Here is a 19,626-nt window from a genome sequence, read left to right as displayed (position 1 = left end):
GTGAAAATTGCCATATTCGCTGAACCTAAATGGCCAGTAACAACCAACAACAGTCCGTTTTCACATCAGTGCTTGCTTTAGAGATGGGCTAACTTCAATGGGCCCACTCTGTAAATAATCCAAACCCTCAAGATTAGTATACAGTACATCAAAAACTCTTTGCTAGACCAGTGTGCTGATAATATCCTTGCTAGCTGATAATATCCTTGGGAGCTGACTGTACCATCCATTGTCAGAATCCATTTTGTGCATGGTGGGATGGGCTTTTGAGTGGTTTGCCTCATTTGCTTGTGCGAATCAGCTTTTCTTTTTCTTTTTTTAAAAAAAGTTCTGAATTGTTTTCCCATAAAAAATTGCAAAACATAAATAGCAAGGACATATCCCACTCTCTGATAAACTGCTTATCCATCATAGTTTTTGCTTGAAATTTGATTGATCAACAATCACTGTTGGGTTCACAAACTGTAGGGCAGGCTTCCTCAACCTCGGCCCTACAGCTGTTTTTGGCCTACAACTCCCATGATCCCTAGCTAGCAGGACCAGTGCTCAGCGATGATGGGAGTTGTAGTCTCAAAATATCTGGAGGGCTGAGGTTGAAGAAGCCTGCTGCAGGGTTTTGTTTTGTTTTTAATTGCTAACCTACTCCATACTGCTGGCTCAAGTAAGAACGTCACACAACCAAATGTATGTGACACAATCTTAGCATTTGTTTCAGGCCCCCCCTCTCCCTCCATTCCATAATCCTGTATTTTTAAAACAAAGAAACATATCAAATAGGTAATGTAACATGGGGTAGATGCCGTAATCTTCATCATCACCACCAACACCAGTGCTTTTTCTGGGGGGATGCAGGGGTACGCATACCCCTAAACATTTTGTGAATCTAAGTTTGGCTTCATTGAGCAGCAGTATTTCAATATGAGTAGGAAAATGAGAGTACCCCTAAACATTTTTTTAGAACAAAAGCACTGATCACCATCATCTTCAAAATAAAAAAAAAAACAATCTGACCCTATCTCCTTAATTTTGGGCTCCGGGAGCCAACACATATATAAAGGAGAAGTGCATTGGTTCTAGAATGTGCTCAGGCAAACATCAATGCTACTTCACCGGAAGCTGCTTCAAATAAAGTACTTTAACAACACTTTTCAGAAGATGCTCAGACTTTGAGGAACATATGTGGGAAGAAATTCCCATAACCACGGGGGTGGGGGGAGAATCATGAATACCTCTACTTATGGCACACAGATGACATATCATTTGGTCTTGGAGATCATGAAAGGATGCTGTGAATAGCGACAAAAAGTAGCAGAATTGGAAAAGGGTATTAAAAGCCTAGATGCTCACCTGGGAAGAATAATAGAATTGTAGAGTTAGAAGGGACCACGAGGGCCATCTAGTCCACCCCCTGCAATGCAGGAATATTTTTGCCCAATGTGGGGCTCAAACTTATGACCCTGAGATTAAAAGTCTCATGCTCTACCAACTGAGCTATCCCAGACAAGAGATGCAGGTTATTACATATCACACATTGTGCAAGAAACCCAGTTTTGCCCCCAATGCATTCTTGATAGAGAGCCACAGATTCAAGCTCATGTACCCTGTTCAGTGTACATATTTGCAAAGACCTGCTTACAGCATTCATATTTTGCAGGTTTGGGGGTACATCTAATATGGCTTTAAAAAATGTGTGAGGTGGCCCTTAGCTTTTTTAGCATAAAACCACACTCAATGCCAAAATAATAAGGAATGATTTTGCAAAGCTAAATAAATAGTAAGATATAGATTGCCCCCAAGAGCTGATACAGAAATAAAATTGGATTGTCTCACAGGTCTTGATAACGGTGAATTTCTGGTAGCCTCATTTTTCCTGCTAAAAAGATCCAGGCATTTCATTACTGAAAACTCAGTGGAGTTGTAGATTGAAACCCATAAGCGAATCACACTCAATGTCACAGGAGCAGCCCATTCTGTTTTGCCGCCTGATGCAAAACAAGAAGGTGTTACCCCTACCACTGAAGCATCATGTACTGGGGTTTATGTGGCAGCAGCTTCTGGTGAGATCTTGTGAGCAATTGTGAGAGTTCCGCAAGATCTTGCTAAAAGACACTGCTGCCACTTCTTCAGCGGCAGGCGCAGGTGCCACCCCTCAGGATTCTACCACCTGAGACAGCTGCATCAGTCCACCTCATGCATGGGCCGGCCCTGCACTCTTAAGGTGGATTTTTCTGTTTCTTAGATTGTTCTTAAAGAGAGGGAGAAAGGCAAGGAGAAAGACAGAAAGCGATAAAAGAGAGCAGGTGAGAAAAAAGAAAGGCAGGCAGGCAGGCGTACATAGTAAAAAATGAAAATCAATCAGGTGTGTCCTGTTTCAGGCAAGGATTAAAGGTAGCTCACAAGTCTGAAAGGTTTGGACGGGTACATCCTAAAATATGCATCAAAAATTTGTCTGCATCTGTGGTCTCAATGCCTAGTGGTATGTTCTCACATTGTCCAGGGTAGAATTACTCCAGTCTCTGATAGTAAGAAAGGAATTTTGAGCTGGGCTCCAGATTTATAGCTAAGTGCTATAGAGAAGTATACATGCGTGTATTGCTGGACCCTTTCCCTCTCTACTAAATAACTTTAGTTTCCTGTCAAATACATTGTATACAATAAACAGAAGGCTTCTAAATCCAGGCGAACAGAACAATCACCAAGGGCCCTATTCTCTCTCTCCCTCTTTCCCCTCCTTCTTTTTCTTTTTTGGCAACAAGGTACTTGTGTATATCTTCATTTATGCTCTCCCACATATACTTGGTTAGGTTGGGTGAGCATAAATAGTTAACGGCACCAGGTACAGGTAACTGGTGGATTGTAGGTGATTCCATTTTAAATATGATCCACCTGTGAGCGCCACATTTTTGAGGCTTCACTGACCTTAACGTGATTGATCGTTGTGCAGTCTATTTAGCCACAAAGGTGCAACCTCCATTAGTGTCTAACAGACAACAGCAGCAGGACAGATCACTAGTACAGTTTGACAGAACTACATAATCACAGCCCGTTCCCACTAATGTTTCTGATGCTGCAACTCCTTGCTTCCGTGTCTCCTGTAGCTGGTGTCAAAACCTTCTCTCCGGCAACAAGACAAAGGGCAGAGGATGTCTTTCTTAGCTACGGTATTAAGAGAAGGACACTTTGTGTATCTCAGTTAAAAAACTTCAAAAATGTAGGTGCAAATAATCTTAACCCTGCAGCTTAGCCTGAGACTGTTAAACTTTAAGTAGGAATAATAATAATAAAAGCAATGATTTTATTATTAAAATAAATACATTAAAGACAGGTTTGAAAACTTGCATTTACAAAAGAGTCTTGGAAAAGAGTCATGGTGCCATTCATTGAAAAACAAACAAACAAACATCTATTTTTAGATTAAGAAAATATATTTGCCTGGATTTAAGGATATGATTTAGATATGTGCACACTCAATGAGAAATACAGTATTGTTAAGTCTTACTGAAATGCTTTTGATGACCTTGGAAAGCCATATATTTTGTCTGAGGAAGGCTCCCCATATTGGCTGTGAATTTGTGCATCATAGAGAACCTTAAGAAATGTAGCTAACCCTCTTGAAATACAGAATTGGGTATCTCAAATTCCACCCAAAAGACAAACCTGTCTATACTACAAGTTTAGGGAAGGGCAGAGAGAAAAATACTTTATAGTAGACCCTCCTTCCTAAGGGTCCTTGCTTCTAGTCATGTTTGTGACCTTCAGATTTTCCTTCCTGTTGGACAATCAAGGAAAAACTTTTTAACTGATTGCTATATAGAGGCCTATTGAGAGATTTTTTATTTTTAGTTTACTAGTTGGTTGCTTGGTTGGTTTTTCTGAAAATAGCTTGTGCTTTTGGGAAAATCAGAAATTGGACCTGATTTACAGCCCAGCTAACTGTAAATTAGTGCTTTCATTCCTCTTGGGCTGTTTTCACCCTTTGCCATTAAGTACTGAAGAAGAAGGGGGGAAAGGGTGTAATGAATGTTTTAAAACAAAGGGTAACTTATGGTACACTTTTTCCAGATCACTAAGTTATCTCTTTATTTCACCCTTTAGCAGTAAGCACCCAGTCCTGCTCTTCCTTTCATAATAACTGCAGAATAAACTAATTGGGCAACCCAAAATGCTTCTTTGTAAGTGACTGGGCAGAGAACAGAATTGAAACTGAACAGCAGAACAAACGAAAACCCAATCGGTGGAGTCTAACTCTAGCTCATAATACAAAGTTCTAATATTTAACTTTTCATGTTAAATATTATGTTACTAGGCAGGCAGGCTCCCCCCCCCCCAAAAAAAAGTAATTATAGGGTGATTGTGGTCATGGAAAGTCAAATAAAGTCCTGAGGGTGCAGATGTTTTTGGGCTCTTCCAAATAAGGTTGTTACTGCAGACCCTCCAAGTGCCCCTATTTTCCAGGGACATTCCTGGATTTACAGAAGCCACCCTGATTTCTGATTTGATCCTACAATGTACTGATTTTCCTCAGGACATTCCTATTTGGAGAAATGTTGGAGGGTATGGTAGGATGTCCTTATTTTTATTGGAGAAATGTGGGAGGGTATGTTATTGTACAGTTGCCCTGCCTTTGCTGCCTGAGGCCGTCAGCTATTCTGCCTAATGGTAGAGCTGGCCTTGTTCAAAACAACTTTCTGCTCCATTTCAATAGTACTAATGTGTGAGTGGGGTGGGTGGCTGTAGAATTTTCATCCACAGAATTCAATCATAACATTTTTATACCATGGTGGCATGGACATGTATGGATTGTCAAGCTGACAGAGAAAAATGCCCCCCTGATATCTTTGAAAGCTTTCATTGGACAGTTTGCCAATAGCACTTTAATGACTTGAATAAACAGACAGTGATTCATAAACTAGGAAGTCAGCACTGTAGAAAGGCATGAAAAGGCAAAATGAAGGAATCAGAGTACAAAAGTCCCAAAATATGCATGGTTCAATAAGGCCATAAAAGTGCTGGAATGGAAATTGTGCTTGGTTCTAATTTCCCACAAATTAGCACTTAATGTTTAGTGTGGGCATATGTGAGTTAGAAAGCAGAGTGATGGCTGCATTCTTGAGCACCCAGATTTATGTCTCTACCTCTATAGGGACATAATATGTAGGCCAATACAACTATGCGGCAAAAATGTCATTTGTGTACATTTTCGGCAACCTGCAACTGGCACCATCATTTCTGCATGTGCACAACTGTTTCTTACATTTTAGATAGTTTTCTGGAGTACTGGGGAAAGAGAATTTTGGCTGCCTAGCCTATCGGTAGGCAAACTAAGATCCAGGGGCCGGATCCGGCAAAATCGCCTTCTGAATGCAGCCCACGGACGGTCTGGGAATCAGCGTGTTTTTACATGAGTAGAATGTGTGCTTTTTTTAAAAAAAAAATGCATCTCTGGGTTATTTGTGGGGCATAGGAATTCATTCTTTGTTTTTCTTCCCCAAAATATAGTCCGGCCTCCCACAAGGTCTGAGGGACAATGGGCCGGCCCCCTGCTGAAAAAGTTTGCTGACCCCTGGCATATAATGAGCATTGTGGGGGAAAGGTCATTTTATTGTTTGTTTAACTGATTGCAACAGCCAACCCCTGCGTATGAGCAGAAAGGTCTTTCTTCCCTTGGAGAAGAGCATCCAGGGATTACAAGGGCCTACCACTGGAAGAGGGACTAAAAAGGGAATAATGTGCAGCATTTGGGATCCTGATCAGGGCTGCTTCAGGTTTGAGGGGGCCCTCAACAACGTGCTGCACATGGGACCCCTATTAAATTGGTGGAAACTAGGGCTTTGGGCTTATCTGGTGGCTATGCGCCACCATTTAAAATTTCCCACAGGGAAATTTTCCCTCAAGGAAAATTTCCCTCAAGGAAGCTCAGGGTAGTTATCAGTGCCCATGGGCTTTTCTGGAGCACAGACCCCCTAGAGGTCTCCAAGGATTCTGGGGCTGATACCAGACCCAGCCCTGAGCCAGCAGTATACATTATGCTTTGCAAAATTTCAGCAGTGAGACACCAGATGGAGAAGCGAGGAATGAGGTGAGCAAGACATAGAAATGCAGCAAGAGAAAGTTGGAACTGAGGCAGATTATGGCAATGAGAGATGGAGTTAGAGGCCTAAAGGCAAAATAAAAAGTGGCAAGTTACTGTGGCCAGATGGCACCTCCCTGATAGTTCTCAAATAACTCAAATGTGGCTAGAAAGTAGCCAACATAGCACCATTTTTTTAAAAAAAAATGGGTGGGGGGGAGGATCCTGGAAATTACAGAATGGTTAGCTTAATATCTATCACAGGAAAATCTGAGTATCGTTAAAGATAAAATAACCAAGTATATGGAAGAACAAGTGTTACTGAAGTAGAGCCAGTATGGCTTCTGCAAGGGCAGGATCTGTCTCAGGAACCAATTATAGTTCTTTGACAGTGTCAACAAACATATAGACAGAAGTGATTGGGTTAATATTGTATACTTGGACTTTCAAAAACCTTTCAACAAAGTACCCCGTCAGTAAGCTTAGTAGTCAAGGAATAAGATTAGAGGTGAATCAGGAATTGGATAAGTTCCAGGAAGCACAGAGCAGGAATAAATGGACAGATGTAGAAAGTGGAATCCCCCAAGGATCAATATTGGGACATAAGCTTTTTAATTTGACCATAAGTGATCTATAGTTAGGAGTGAACAGTGAGGCGGCAAAGTTTCCTGATGATACTAAATTGCTCAGGACAATTAAAACAAAAAAGAGATTTTGAAGAGCTCCAAAAGGACCTCTCCAAACTGAATGAATGGGTGGTAAATTGACAAATGCAATTCAATGAAAAATAGTGTAAAGTGATGTATGTTGGGACATTTATTATTATTATTATTATTATTATTATTATTATTATTATTATTATTAATTCACATATATGCTCATGGGATCTGGTGACTGACCAGGAGCAAGACCTTGGTGTCATAGTGGATAGCTTGATGAAGATGTTGGCTCAGCATGTGGCAGCTGTGAAAAGGGCAAATTCCATGTTAGGAATCCTTAGGAGTTGAGAACAAAACTGCCAATATAATAATGCTGTTATGCAAAACTATGGTGTGATACAACTATGGTGTGTACACATTTTGGAATAATGTGTACAGTTCTGGTCTCCTCACCTTGTTGGATACACTTGTTTTCCTTTCACAGATCTGACAGTGATATTTTCAAACCTTCTGACATTTAAGAGCAACAACCAATGTTCCTAGTTTTCCTCTTTGGGAAAAGAAATTCACAGATTCTTGCATCAATTCTAAACAAGTCTGCAAGCCTTCCCTTTCATTCAGATTGACTGTTTTAGAGAATGAACACTTTATACCATGGCCCTGTATTTCTGATAATCAATTATTTGCTACATATCTTGCTTGGGAAATGGAAATAAACTGAAGTAATAATGACCAATGTATGAACAAATAACTGGAAGGGTTTGTTTTTGGTTTTTTAAGGAACTCGCAAGGATTTTTTCTCTCTCTGAACAGAAAATTAAATGTTTTGATTTAACTCTCTTTGAGTATATGATAAACTCCAACCCAGACCGACTGAGTGCATTTTTTTAAACTACCTTTGATAAGAAATGCATTACAAACTCATCAGCTCAACTTCCTGTTAACAAAGAGACAGCGGCCGTCTGGATTATTCTAGATCCGCAGTGAAACTGCCATACCACGTATATTCAAAGTAAGGCTGTGTGAGTTTGACAAGGGGCAGATGAATCCAGGAGTTATTGTGCAGGGGTTTAAGTCTATGCGGCAGCTGACGGTTGAAATAATCATCCATACATCGCTCTGAGCTAGCTGGGGAAAGGTTGAAGCTGTATATTTTCAACATATCTAGTCTAATGGTTAATCTGTTGTCTTGTACAGAGGGTGCTGGGTAAAATCACAGCAATAGCTGACAGTTTGGAGAAACCGTTGTGAGTATTTTCAGATGCCTGATTCACAGAGTCATAAGTAGATAAGTCTAAATAGGCATTGTCATTGAAAAATGGGAAGACATGCATTGTTTGCCCACACCTGAATCAAACATAACTTTGGTCACCAGAAATCTTGAACCTTTGTGTGTGTGTGTGTGTGTGTGTGTTTCAGAATTCGTAGCTCATCGTAACCCAGCAAGGCACATTCTCCAAGCATGTTAAATAGTGTGTGTGTGTGTGTGTGTGTGTGTGTGTGTGTGTGTGTGAAAGGGGGTTAGTGTGCTAGCTCTGTCCCTGTTCTTGTTGTGCTCCACAAATCAGAGGTGCATGAGTACAGAGGGACTCCCCACTTCAGTCATTCTCCGTGCATCTCATGGAGGTCAATGAGAATAGCGGGTGGAGCTAAGGCACTGATTCTCACTGACCCACCCTCCTCCACCCTTGCATGTTTGTTTAACATGCTCAGAGAATAGCTGAAGGGGGATTTTATGTAAACTGCCAGAAAACAGAAGCTTAGTGTTTGGTTTTGTTGGTTCCTTAAGAAGAGGTAGGAAACTGTAAATTGGGTGGAGGGAACAAAATAGTGTCTATGATTAGGGTGTGGCAAGAAATAGTGGAGAACACAACTATGCTATACAGTGGTGCATCGGTTTAAGTACACAATTGGTTCTGGAAGTCTGTACTTAACCTGAAGCGTACTTAACCTGAAGCGAACTTTCCCATTGAAAGTAATGGAAAGTGGATTAATCCGTTCCAGACGGTCCGCGGAGTACTTAACCTGAAGAGTACTTAACCTGAAGTGAACTTTCCCATTGAAAGTAATGGAAAGTGGATTAATCCGTTCAAGACGGGTCCGCGGAGTACTTAAACTGAAAGTACTCAAACCATAGCGTACTTAAACCGAGGTATGACTGTACTACCGGTATGCTTCATGGCTCATAATGCTTGAGTAGGATGAGAAATAAATACGAGGTTTCTGCCATTAATGCAGATTAATATTCCATAGGCATCTGGAGACACAGTGATTATTGGATGTTGAACAATTCCAAAGAATAGTGATGCTGGCAGTGGGCGAGTTCCTTTTTCTTCCTTTTTAAATCATTTTATTTTAAATGCATTCTTGGCGCTGCTTCCAGGCAAATCATGCAGGAGCTAGTTTCAGCCATTTGTTTCAAAATGCTGCACTGGTATTCTGCCTTGTTACATTTAAATTAAAGCTACATAAAGCCCCCCCCCTTTTTTTTAAAGTTGTGGCAAGTGCACATTCAAAGGGAATATAGCAGAGAGTGCCACAGGCATGGAAATGCCCAATTATCCACATTGGTTACTTTTAAAAAAACGCTTCAGGACTTGATTATTATTAAAATTAACTTGAATGTAGCAAATAAATATCAAGGAAAGAAAATTCCAATGAAAGTCCAGGGTTGTCTTTACATAACTCGTGCTTTAACAACATCTTTCCCCGGGTGCCTCTGGAACGAGATTTCTGCAGGAGTTATGTAGCCAAAATTAGTTATAACTAAAATTATGTCCCTCTACATGCATGGGTTAGACACCTAGATTGAGACTAGTTTCTTTAGACGTGGGCTGCCACCAAAGACATGGGCCTTGCATCTTGTTATCCCCCTGTTCCTGGTAATGGCTAGCAACCCAAAACGTGTGACATGCACTCACTGTGCTCTTTAAGTTCCTTGCCAAGTGGCAGCCAGTGAAATGGAGAAGGGTGTAGAGAAACATGCTGGGTGATGAGGTCACATCATGCATTTTGTCCAGGGTTTAATGTAGCTGTGATCAGACAGCTGCTGTGCATCTCATACCAATAAAAGGCAGCAGTGCAGAGTTGTTGCCACCCCTATAGACTCAACAGCCATCAGTGCCAGCCAGCATGACCAGTGGTCAGGCATGATGAAAGTTGTACTCCCAACAACATTTGGAGAGGACCAGATCGGCAACCACTGTGAAAAGCCAAATAGAACCTGTATACTGGTATTTCTCTAGTAGCTTTTTATCTTCAAACCTTGCTCATGGGCTTCCCAGAGACATTTAGTTTGCCACTGGCGGAAAGAGGGTGTTAGATGAAGTGTCAATTTGTTCTGAACCAGCTGAGCTTTCCTTCTAGCCTTCTTGAACCTGGGGGGGGGGGCGTATCTGGTAGGGATGTTAAGTCTTCCCTTGACTTGTTCCTGGAAAAGGTTACCTTGATTTTTCAGCGTTTTTGGGTTCTGCAGCTCCACCAGCTCCACCTCTTACTCTTGTTATACCTAGCCTATCTGTGCATACTGTCTTTTCACAGTTAGCTTTGCTTTGCCTCTCTGTCCAAGGGTTTTGTATAAACTAGAAAGGGTACATGATAGTAGGTATCGTTTTCATTGCAGTTTAGGCCTTATGCTTGTTGTAGCTCCTGGAGTGATGCCTGTTGGTACACTCATATGAAACCAAGATGCCATCTGCGTTATTAACTCTTTGCTAGAAATAAAGGTCATGGCTGGCATCCTTGATACTGCCATTCATAAGATAACGTGCAAGCAAGTCTTTCAGATAACCTTTTAGATGAAACATGTTCACATGCATATGCACCCTTAGGAATTACTTCTGGAGCAAGGCTGCAGATGCAAAATGTTAACATTGAAAACTTTGATTCCCCCCCTCCTCCTGAATTTGGCGGGCACAGGATTAAGCCTTTCATATGGAATTTGTTAAAAAGCAAACCGGAATAACTCTTTCAAGCTTTAATGTATCTGGTGTAGATAGCATGTGATAAGCTTTCTGTGATAGAGACATGTTTCCTGTTTCTAGAAAGCAACTGGTTGACATCTGGGTTCTGTGTATACATCCCAATCGGTAATTTACTTGTGAGCTACTTATTTGATTGCAGGACTCTGTATACCTTCCTATACATACAAAGATACGTGCTTATCAGCACACAAGTTCCCTGTGCTCCCTTTTCTTTACCAGCATTATAATTTATTTATAAGCCACCATTTAAAAGCTTGCTTTCATTGCTCTAAAATTTCTTCATGTGCTTTATTCACTTTTTGATGTAGTTGGGATCACTAGTGTAGCATGGATTTGTACAGGGCTGGCCCACCCATGGGGCAAGGTGAGGTGACTGCCTCAGGCATCAGGAACCAAAGGGGCAGCAGATTCAGACACCAAGGAATAACCCGCTCACTACTGCCACAGCCTGATTTGTTGGATCTTCTGTCTCCTCAACAGCTCTTCCCCATTTCACCTCTACAGAGGCCTCTTTGCAAATAGGAGGGCTGCTAGTCTCCTCCCACCCTTGTTCCTCTCAAGCAAATATGGACGTACTGATGAGTAAGCCAAAAGGGACGTGGGTGGAGCTGTGGTCTAAATCACTGTGCCATTGGGCTTGTTGATTGGAAGGTCGGCGGCTCGAATCCCGCAGCAGGGTGAGCTCCCATTGCTCGGTCCCAGCTCCTGCCAACCTAGCAGTTTGAAAGCACATCAAAGTGCAAGTAGATAAATAGGTACCGCTCCAGCGGGAAGGTAAACGGCATTTCCGTGCGCTGCTCTGGTTTTGACAGAAGTGGCTTAGTCATGCTGGCCACATGACCCGGAAAAACTTTCTGCGGAGCGGGAAAACGTCGGCTCCCTCAGCCTGTAAAGCGAGATGAGCGCCGCAACCCCAGAGTCGTTCGTGACTGGACTTAACTGTCAGGGGCCCTTTACCTTTTTATGAGTAAGCCGCATTCAATACAGTGGGGTTATTTTCAGATAAATGTGTAAGACGATTGCACCTCAGATCACTTTAATATAGAATTATGCACATGCTGTAAGCCATAGTGGCTGGGGAAACCCAGCTAGATGTGTGGGGTATAGATAATAAAATTATTATTATTATTATTAAGATTTAAATATAACACAACCAAATAAAATAAAATCTAAAATTGTTGTTCCACCAATGAATTTAGCTTATTTATTGGTGATATTGAAGAGGGGGGTCCTTCCTCCCCTTAAAGGTGTCCAGCACTTTCACTACTAGGTCATTAGAATACATGGGGTGGAATGCCGGGGGAAACTATCTGAAAACAAAGCTCTTAGTTTGCATCAATAATACACTTTAATTGTGTATAGCATTATTTGTTTTAGGATTTATACTACTGCTCTTTTAATGTCCCAGCTGTAAACTGCCGTGGGATCCTGGTGGATGAAGGGTGGATTAGCAATGCTGTGCAAGTGTGCATCTTCAAGGGGGGGGGGGGAATACATTAGCAATAGTCCAGAAACAGTAGTTTCACCCACCCAGCTTGAAAATGAAGTTGTATAGTCCAATACACAACTCAGTTAAGTCAGGGTACCAGAATTCAACATCATTTAGTCCCATTGAATAAAGTTTATTTCATGATTAAGTGCCTGAAAATGTTGTAAATGGAGCTACCTAGCTCTGTTCGCATATTCATAGATGCTTCCCCTGTTATTTTGGGTGAGCTGAGAGAATCTGTCTCCTCTGCCATGGAGAGAGAGAGTGAGAGAGATTTTATCAACATGTGGGAAGTAAAGATTGCATTGGAGGCACATCCTCTAGGTTGGGATTATTGCTTACAGATGGTAATATAGTGAAATGAACTTCATATATTTATTTTTGCAAAAGTATATTTTTAGAATAAATGAAGCTGACCACACACATAGGCCAGGATCCAAAAACCTGCACGCTGAATCTTCCATGGTGACTCAACGCAGCACAAAAGTCTGTAGTTGTGATGGGGGGGGGGTCAAAACCCACCTGCACATGGAGAAAAAAATTAATGAAAAGCTGGAGGTTTCAGTTTGGAGCCCATGTGGACTGGGGTTTGGAGGCAACTGCTGCAAGCCCAAGATTGCCACATAAACATCAATGTAGTTTGGGCAGTCTTTTTAACGCACAAAGCATTAATTTGCACTTTTCCCTTATTGTTTAGAAGTAAAGAATGAAGCAAAACCGAGTTACTCAAACCACTCAGTTCAGTCCAAGAGCTCATGTACCCATGCAGTAGTTGGCATCAAGTCCACTGATGGAGTCCCGGAACCAGTTACGCTTGTTAATAACCGCAAAGGAACCCTTCTTCTACCCAACAATCCCTTGCTGCTGCCCCTTAACTCTGCTGAGCATGGAAAAACTTCCTACTGTAGACTGCAAAGGGCACTCAGCCTACCTTCCAAATGCTGCCATTACCAGAACAAAAAGCCGGGGTTGAACCGAGAGCTCTGTAGGTAGCCCCTTAGCCAGATGCATCAGGCAACCGATACTGCTTTGTGCATGGGTTGTGCAATCTGAGCGTTTTCAATGTGAAAATGACATTACTAATGCTCAGCTAAGTCCTTGCAGATGTGAGTTTCTCCAGATGTAGTGATTAATACCTTAATCGAGATACGCTAGTCAACTAATGGTTTCTGGTTGGTTTTGTGTTTCCTGTTTGGCTGGCTTTGAAATCTTTACCTTTTTCATCAATAAGCTTGGCAAGTGTACAAGTTTGCATTAATGTTTGATTAATCTTGTTAGCTGTTACAACTTACTTTGGGATCAGCAAAGTTGGGTTTTGTTAAAAGCCCCTGTTAACTGTGTTGTTGGTGACATAGATGAGACAATGAAGGTGACAGGTTTATTTTTATAAGCGTATTAAAATAACTTAAATAGCTAAAGACCTTGACCACTGCTTCTTTGAAGTCATTTTCTTGAATGTGCTTAAAGTAAGAATTGAGGATAAAAGCCAAGTAAGATGTTGTTTCAGATGTTCGCCTTTGCACAAAGGCCATTAAAATTACCAGCACATCTTAAATCACTTCATGAAACATTGTCTGGAGGTTATGTCATTGAAATAATGAATATATATGAATAATCAAAGATTTTTAAACATCCTTGTGACTTTAAAGTTAAACTGCAGTCTAATCAGAGTATCTAAAGCATCATTAGCCATTGTCTGATGCTTCTCCTACACCGAGTATTCCTCAAAAGATAAAACAGTTTAATGCTGTGCTTATTGGGCAAAAGTAAGCTCTAGGTTGTTGCGAGGATGGTATATTATGTATTACAATCAAAGATATCTAGAAAACCGAGGTCCTGGATATTACGGGATGGGAGTTCAGATCCTACAATATTCCGTGTCAAATTCCTGAACTTCTGCATTTCAGAATTGATAAAAAGAAGCCTGCATAATTCTGTACGTGCATTCATGTCAGTTTATTTTCCAGAATTGTTAAATAAACAAACAATAATAATTTATCAGTTCAGCAAAAATGAACTAATTTTCATTAAAAGGCAATTCAGTAAATATGCAGTGTTGGCAATTAATTGAGGCATCCTAAGCATAGAAAACTGTTGTAAATTAGGTCAGCTTAAGTTAAACTGGCACAATGGATGCCCGATCCAGAGCTAGTTTATGAAGCTGAGGGAGGGGGAAACACCAGAATGAGACCTGCTTGCCTTCAGTGTTTTGCATTCTTCTTAGCTTTGTTCTTCGGATCAGTTTTCTGAACAAGTCCCATTACTCATGACCAATTAGAGTTCTCCAGACTTCGGAGGTGTGAGAAACTTGAGGTGTGTGTGTGGGGGGGGGGGGAATCTATAGAGCAGGCTTTCTCAACCTCGGCCCTCCAGCTGTTTTGAGACTACAATTCCCATAATCGCTGACCACTGGTCCTGCTAGCTAGGGATCATGGGAATTGTAGTCTCAAAACATCTGGAGGGCCGAGGTTGAGGAAGCCTGCTATAGAAGAATCCCGATGCCTGCCTTTCCAGGGAGGCCAGGCCAAGTGGTCAAGAGCAAGATCTAGTTCATGTAAATTAAAATTTGGTTGTTATTGTATTACCCTTTTTGTTTGAAACCATCTCTGTGTTATCTCAGCACTCTAACGTAGAGGTTTTTGCATCCTGAATAGCGGTGATGAGATCTCGTTGGATAAAGCTCTGCTCTAAGTCCCATCTGAAAGTCAGGTGCAGGTGGCGAAGGCACGGAGCAAGATGTTTTCAGTGGCGGTGGTCTTAGTTCCTAGGGCGGGCCACACATCATCTTTGTAAGCCTCCGGAAGTGTAGTTAAAATGCATCTGCTTCACCAGGCATTTGAGAGCGCCAGAGGTCAAGGAACAGGTTGCACGGGGCCCTGGGTAAGTGGCCCAGCAGCCCCTTCCCCAGAGCATCTCTCACAAGTGCCTCCCATAAGCCCACCAGATGGTGAGGGTGCTGGTATTGCCTGGTCCTGCTTTCTTTTTTCTTCCTTTAAAACCTGTTGCTTAGTGGAGGAGCACCAGGCCAAGCAGCTGTGAGTGACCAGCCTCTGCTTCCCTCTATAATACCTCCCCCACCACACTCAGCATTAGGCCCAGCTTTTAAAGGTGCACAAATGGGCCTGGGCATTTCAGTGCCACTTTCTCAGCACTTCTGCCATCTGGTAAACCTGCAGTGGGGCAGCAAGGAAAGTGCCAATAATATCCCTGCCCCCCCCCTTATTTTCTTTTAAAAAAATAGGTAGGTCCTTCACTAAGTAGAGAAGAGACATATTGTGGAAAAAGGAAAGTACAGGTGCTGCTGCTACCTGGTCTGGCACTTCTCCAATCAGCACCAGCCCTTCAAAATTGTAATAAAAAGGTTTGTGTGCATGTGGCGGTGTTGTTTTTAAAATGGTGCCAGCTGCAGTGGGCTCTGCTGTTGGCTTTTCACGGTCTGTAGTAACTTTTAGAAATGGTCGTTCTAATTTTTTAAAAATTTGTAATTCATTTGTAGTCCACATGTGCTGCTCATTGGTTCAGTCAGTAAGCAGTTAGTTAGGGAATCAGTTAATACAGTGGTTCCCAAACCTTCCCCCCTCTCCCGCCATGGGCCAGTTGAAAATTGCTGAAGGTCTTGGTGGACCACTTATTTTTCTGCCTGTTGTAGCAATTGTAATGTGCTGTGCTAGATGCTGTATGAATTTTAGCTGTATTTTTATTTCTTCTTCAATTTTTTATGTATTGTGTTGCAATTAAAATTCCCTAGAAGCAGTGAAAATGCAACTGAAGTCAAGTGCTTTTATATACTGTTGATTTCAGTGGCAACATTAAGCACATGCTTAATTCTCTCTCAATCAAACTGATGGTGGTTATATTTCCTATGTGATCCTTTTGGCGGGGATCATTTCAGGAATTTAAGCAATTTGACTTTTGCAGTGCTTGTGCCATGCAGAATGGCATTTGCTTGTTTTTGTTTTTTGAAAGATGCATTTTATAATTCTGTGGAAATGGATTAGTATTTTAAATCAGATCTACATTTTAAGTTGGTCATTATAATATCCATATAGTTCTTTGTTTCTTTGTTAACTTTCGTCCTGCTCTTTGGCCACAGTTCTCATAGTGATCCGTAACATCACTCTCATTGATGCACGTGTTGCTCTTTTTCTTTTAACTTGAAAGTAACTGCTGCCTTAGGGACGCGGGTGGCGCTGTGGTCTAAACCACTGAGCCTCTTGGGCTTGCCGATCAGAAGGTCGACAGTTCGAATCCCAGCAATGGGGTGAGCTCCCATTGCTCGGTTCCAGCTCCTGCCAACCTAGCAGTTCGAAAGCAAGCAGCGCAAGTAGATAAATAGGTACCTCTCTGGCAGGAAGGTAAATGGCATTTCTGTGTGCTGCTCTGGCTTCGCCAGAAGCGGCTTAGTCATGCTGGCCACATCACCCAGAAGCTGTACACCAGAAGCTGTACACCCTCGGCCAGTAAAGCGAGATGAGCGTTGCAACCCCAGAGTCGTCCACGACTGGACCTAACTGCTACCTAAGGCTCAGTCATATTTAGTCTTATTTTTATTTTTTAGTTACAGGACGAAAATAAACTTGATTTATTTTGTTGTGTAAATTTCTCATACGGGACATTGACAGAGCGAAACTCTTTAAACTGGCAGAGCTCTGATCTGCTAAGAATGATAAATGTTAGAGCCTTAAACATTCACAATAGTGGTTAAACACCATACTTACTCGAATCTAATGCTCACCTTTTTTGGCCAAATTACATTGTGCAAATTAAGGTGCGCATTAGATTTGACGGCACATTTACATTTGCCAGCAAATACTTTTTTTGGTTTCAAGGTTCTGAAAATTGAGGTGCACATTAGATTCGGTGGCACATTAGACTTGAGTAAATATGGTACTTACTGCTAGCTTTGTAAGGAAACTTGCTGTAATTTTGGGAGAGGTGAAGACCCTTGTGCAGTAGTGTTAGCCAAAGGCGGTTTTGTTTTTTATAATTTTAAGGTGGTTGGCTGTTATTGTTTACTATTCAGAAGATGATCTTCCACTCAAAGTGCACTTCATCCCCATCAAAAGAACCTCTGCCACAATTCCCATCCTTCGTTATACAGGAAGTTCTCCCGTCATTTGGTCTTGTTCCACCTGCTCCTGTGATAACATCCCCTTTTGTGATAAAGGGTGAAGCGATGAGTTCTGAGTTGTGCTGGAGATCAATGCGCAGCCACAGAGTTTTAATTTACGGCAATGCAAGCATTGAATATCAAGGCATTGAATGCTGCACATCTCTTCACAAAGACACTGTGGTCTGGCATTCAAAGAGTCAGAACCGATGGGTATTGGGTTCTTTAATAAAGTGCGGTCTGGTAACATTCAGCGTTCGGATTCTGAGTAGACCTCATCTTTTGGTGTATGCAGCAGGACACTAATTTCCATTTTCCAAAAATGCAGCTTAACTAAAAAAGAAAAGAAAAAAGGATTATCTTTTATGAAAGCATGAAACCATGTCCATAACTTCTTCAATCAATACCTTGCTTCTCTTTCCTCTTCCTTGTCTTTAAAACTGATCTATTTTGACTAACACCAGTTTGGTCTTTATTGAACATAGACAAGATAGCAGTGAAGTATCAGTGTGTGAATGGAATTGTGTGTGTGTGTGTGTTATTTGGCTATTTCGCCTGTATGACGTGGCGATCTGAGCTGATCCTAACCTCCTCATGGGTTGCCTGTATTTCCAGTTGAAGATGAGCAGCAGCTGACGACACTCTCACCCAAAAAGAAGCAGCGAAACGGAGGCATGAGAAATTCGCCCAACTCTTCACCCAAGCTGATGAGGTAAGACTCTAAGCAGCTCGCATCTTTATCTCCTCTCCCAACCTATCCTCCTCCCCAATAAAAATGGTGGTGGGTGGGGTGGGGGTGTCATGGCAAGGTGGTGGGGAAAGTAGAAGATTGTTAGATGGTTTCTGAAAGGCTGAAGTATTTATTCTGTCAGCTTGTCAGCAGTTAATGATAGAGCTGGAAAAAAAAATCTGTCATGAAAAACAGTTTGAAAAGCTGTTTGAAAAATACATAGGCTTTAAAGTCTTAGCTGTCACCCTGTCCTGTCCATGTGTAGTTCTTAAACAGCAGTGGCACTAATGATAGCACTAACCAATCAGAAGAACTCATGTGGTTAGTTTGCCTTGGGCAATTCTCTTTTTGTCGGAATCCCTCTGAGTACTGTTTTCTGTACTTAAGGCCATATGTGAGATGTATCATCACAATCAAAAATGAACCTGAATATTACCTTCCTTTTATCCTGTCGATTGAAATCAAATTTCCCCTAATTGATTTTGACTGTGGTTTTTTTTAAGGTCTAGTAATCTTTGTACTTGCCAAAGCAAAGTTCGAAACTAATGCAGTTTTACTGAGGCTAAAAGCAATATTAATTATGAAATAAGGGGATTTTTGCTTTTAAAAAAAATAAAAGACATTATGAAGGCAGGTGGTGAAAACATATTATAGATGTTAGTGGTTTTCCCCTCCCATGTGTTTTCAGATGTGCAGCATTTGTTTCCAGTAGATCTCCCCTATAGATTATTTTTGTGGGATGAGCCTTAAGCAAAGGTTTTCTGGAGCTGATGTTGCAAGCAAGCCCACCTTAGGCTGTATACTAAGCCTCTGGGGAACCGCTGCCCCATAGTAGGCTTCTCTTGAACTCTCCCCAAGTTACACCCCATCCCCAGTGAAGCCCTCTTTCCTCAGACCACATCCCTCATGGGCCTCTATTCACTTGAGTGATTCTTCCAGGCTGGAGTGTGCATCCTCACACTCAGATAATAACTCTTGCTTGTCTGGATGAATGTTAGGACGGAGTCTCCAAGTGTGTATAGAAACTAATATACTTTACAAAGCTAAATTTCACCATTGTTGCTCTGCCCACATTTGCCCCTGCCTCCACTCACCACTGTCATGTGACTCCTGGGAAGTTGGCCAGAAGGGAATAAGGCTTGTGAGCTGACAGAGATTCTTCACCCCTGCGGTATAGTGTTAGGAGCTGACACAGTTTTCACTTGTCTCATTAAAACTTTCTTGTCCTGAGAAAAATCTCCACATTACCCCGAGTTTTGCTTTAGGTAAAATCCCATGGCAAAATAGAGCTAACTGGGATACCCACTGCCAAGAAACAAATCGGTGGCCTTACTAAAACCCTCGCAATGCCTCAGATGTTTTGCTCTAGTAGGAGGCCCCAAATTCACTTTAGATTTTGCTGTTGGCCAAATTCTATGAATGATTCTGTAAGGGGCATCCCACTGAATTTGTAAAAAAATAACAATATGCCCCTTTGAAGTCTTGTTTCACTTGCCAAGAATCCCCTACCAATGGTGGTGATTTTACAACCACATTTTAAGAAATGTTACACATACAAGCAGAGGAGAGTACCACAGCTACACCA

The 19,626-nt window shown here is 41.6% G+C and overlaps 1 protein-coding gene across 5 annotated transcripts in view; it reads left to right on the top strand.

Moving 5' to 3' along the window:
- KCNMA1 (potassium calcium-activated channel subfamily M alpha 1) overlaps window positions 1–19,626 on the top strand; it is a 541,146-nt gene that overhangs the window by 447,427 nt on the left and 74,093 nt on the right. For all 5 annotated transcript variants that reach the window (XM_035137304.3, XM_035137303.3, XM_088670120.1 and 2 more), the window contains exon 19: window positions 17,927–18,023. In XM_035137304.3, the coding sequence (XP_034993195.3) occupies window positions 17,927–18,023 (97 nt within the window). The remainder of the gene's footprint in view (window positions 1–17,926; window positions 18,024–19,626) is intronic.

This window comes from Zootoca vivipara, chromosome 5 (assembly GCF_965207765.1).
Source record: "Zootoca vivipara chromosome 5, rZooViv2.hap1.1, whole genome shotgun sequence".
NCBI classification, from domain to species: Eukaryota; Metazoa; Chordata; class Lepidosauria; order Squamata; family Lacertidae; genus Zootoca; species Zootoca vivipara.
Note: the sequence above shows the minus strand (reverse complement) of the source record. Positions and strands in the feature narration are given on the sequence as shown.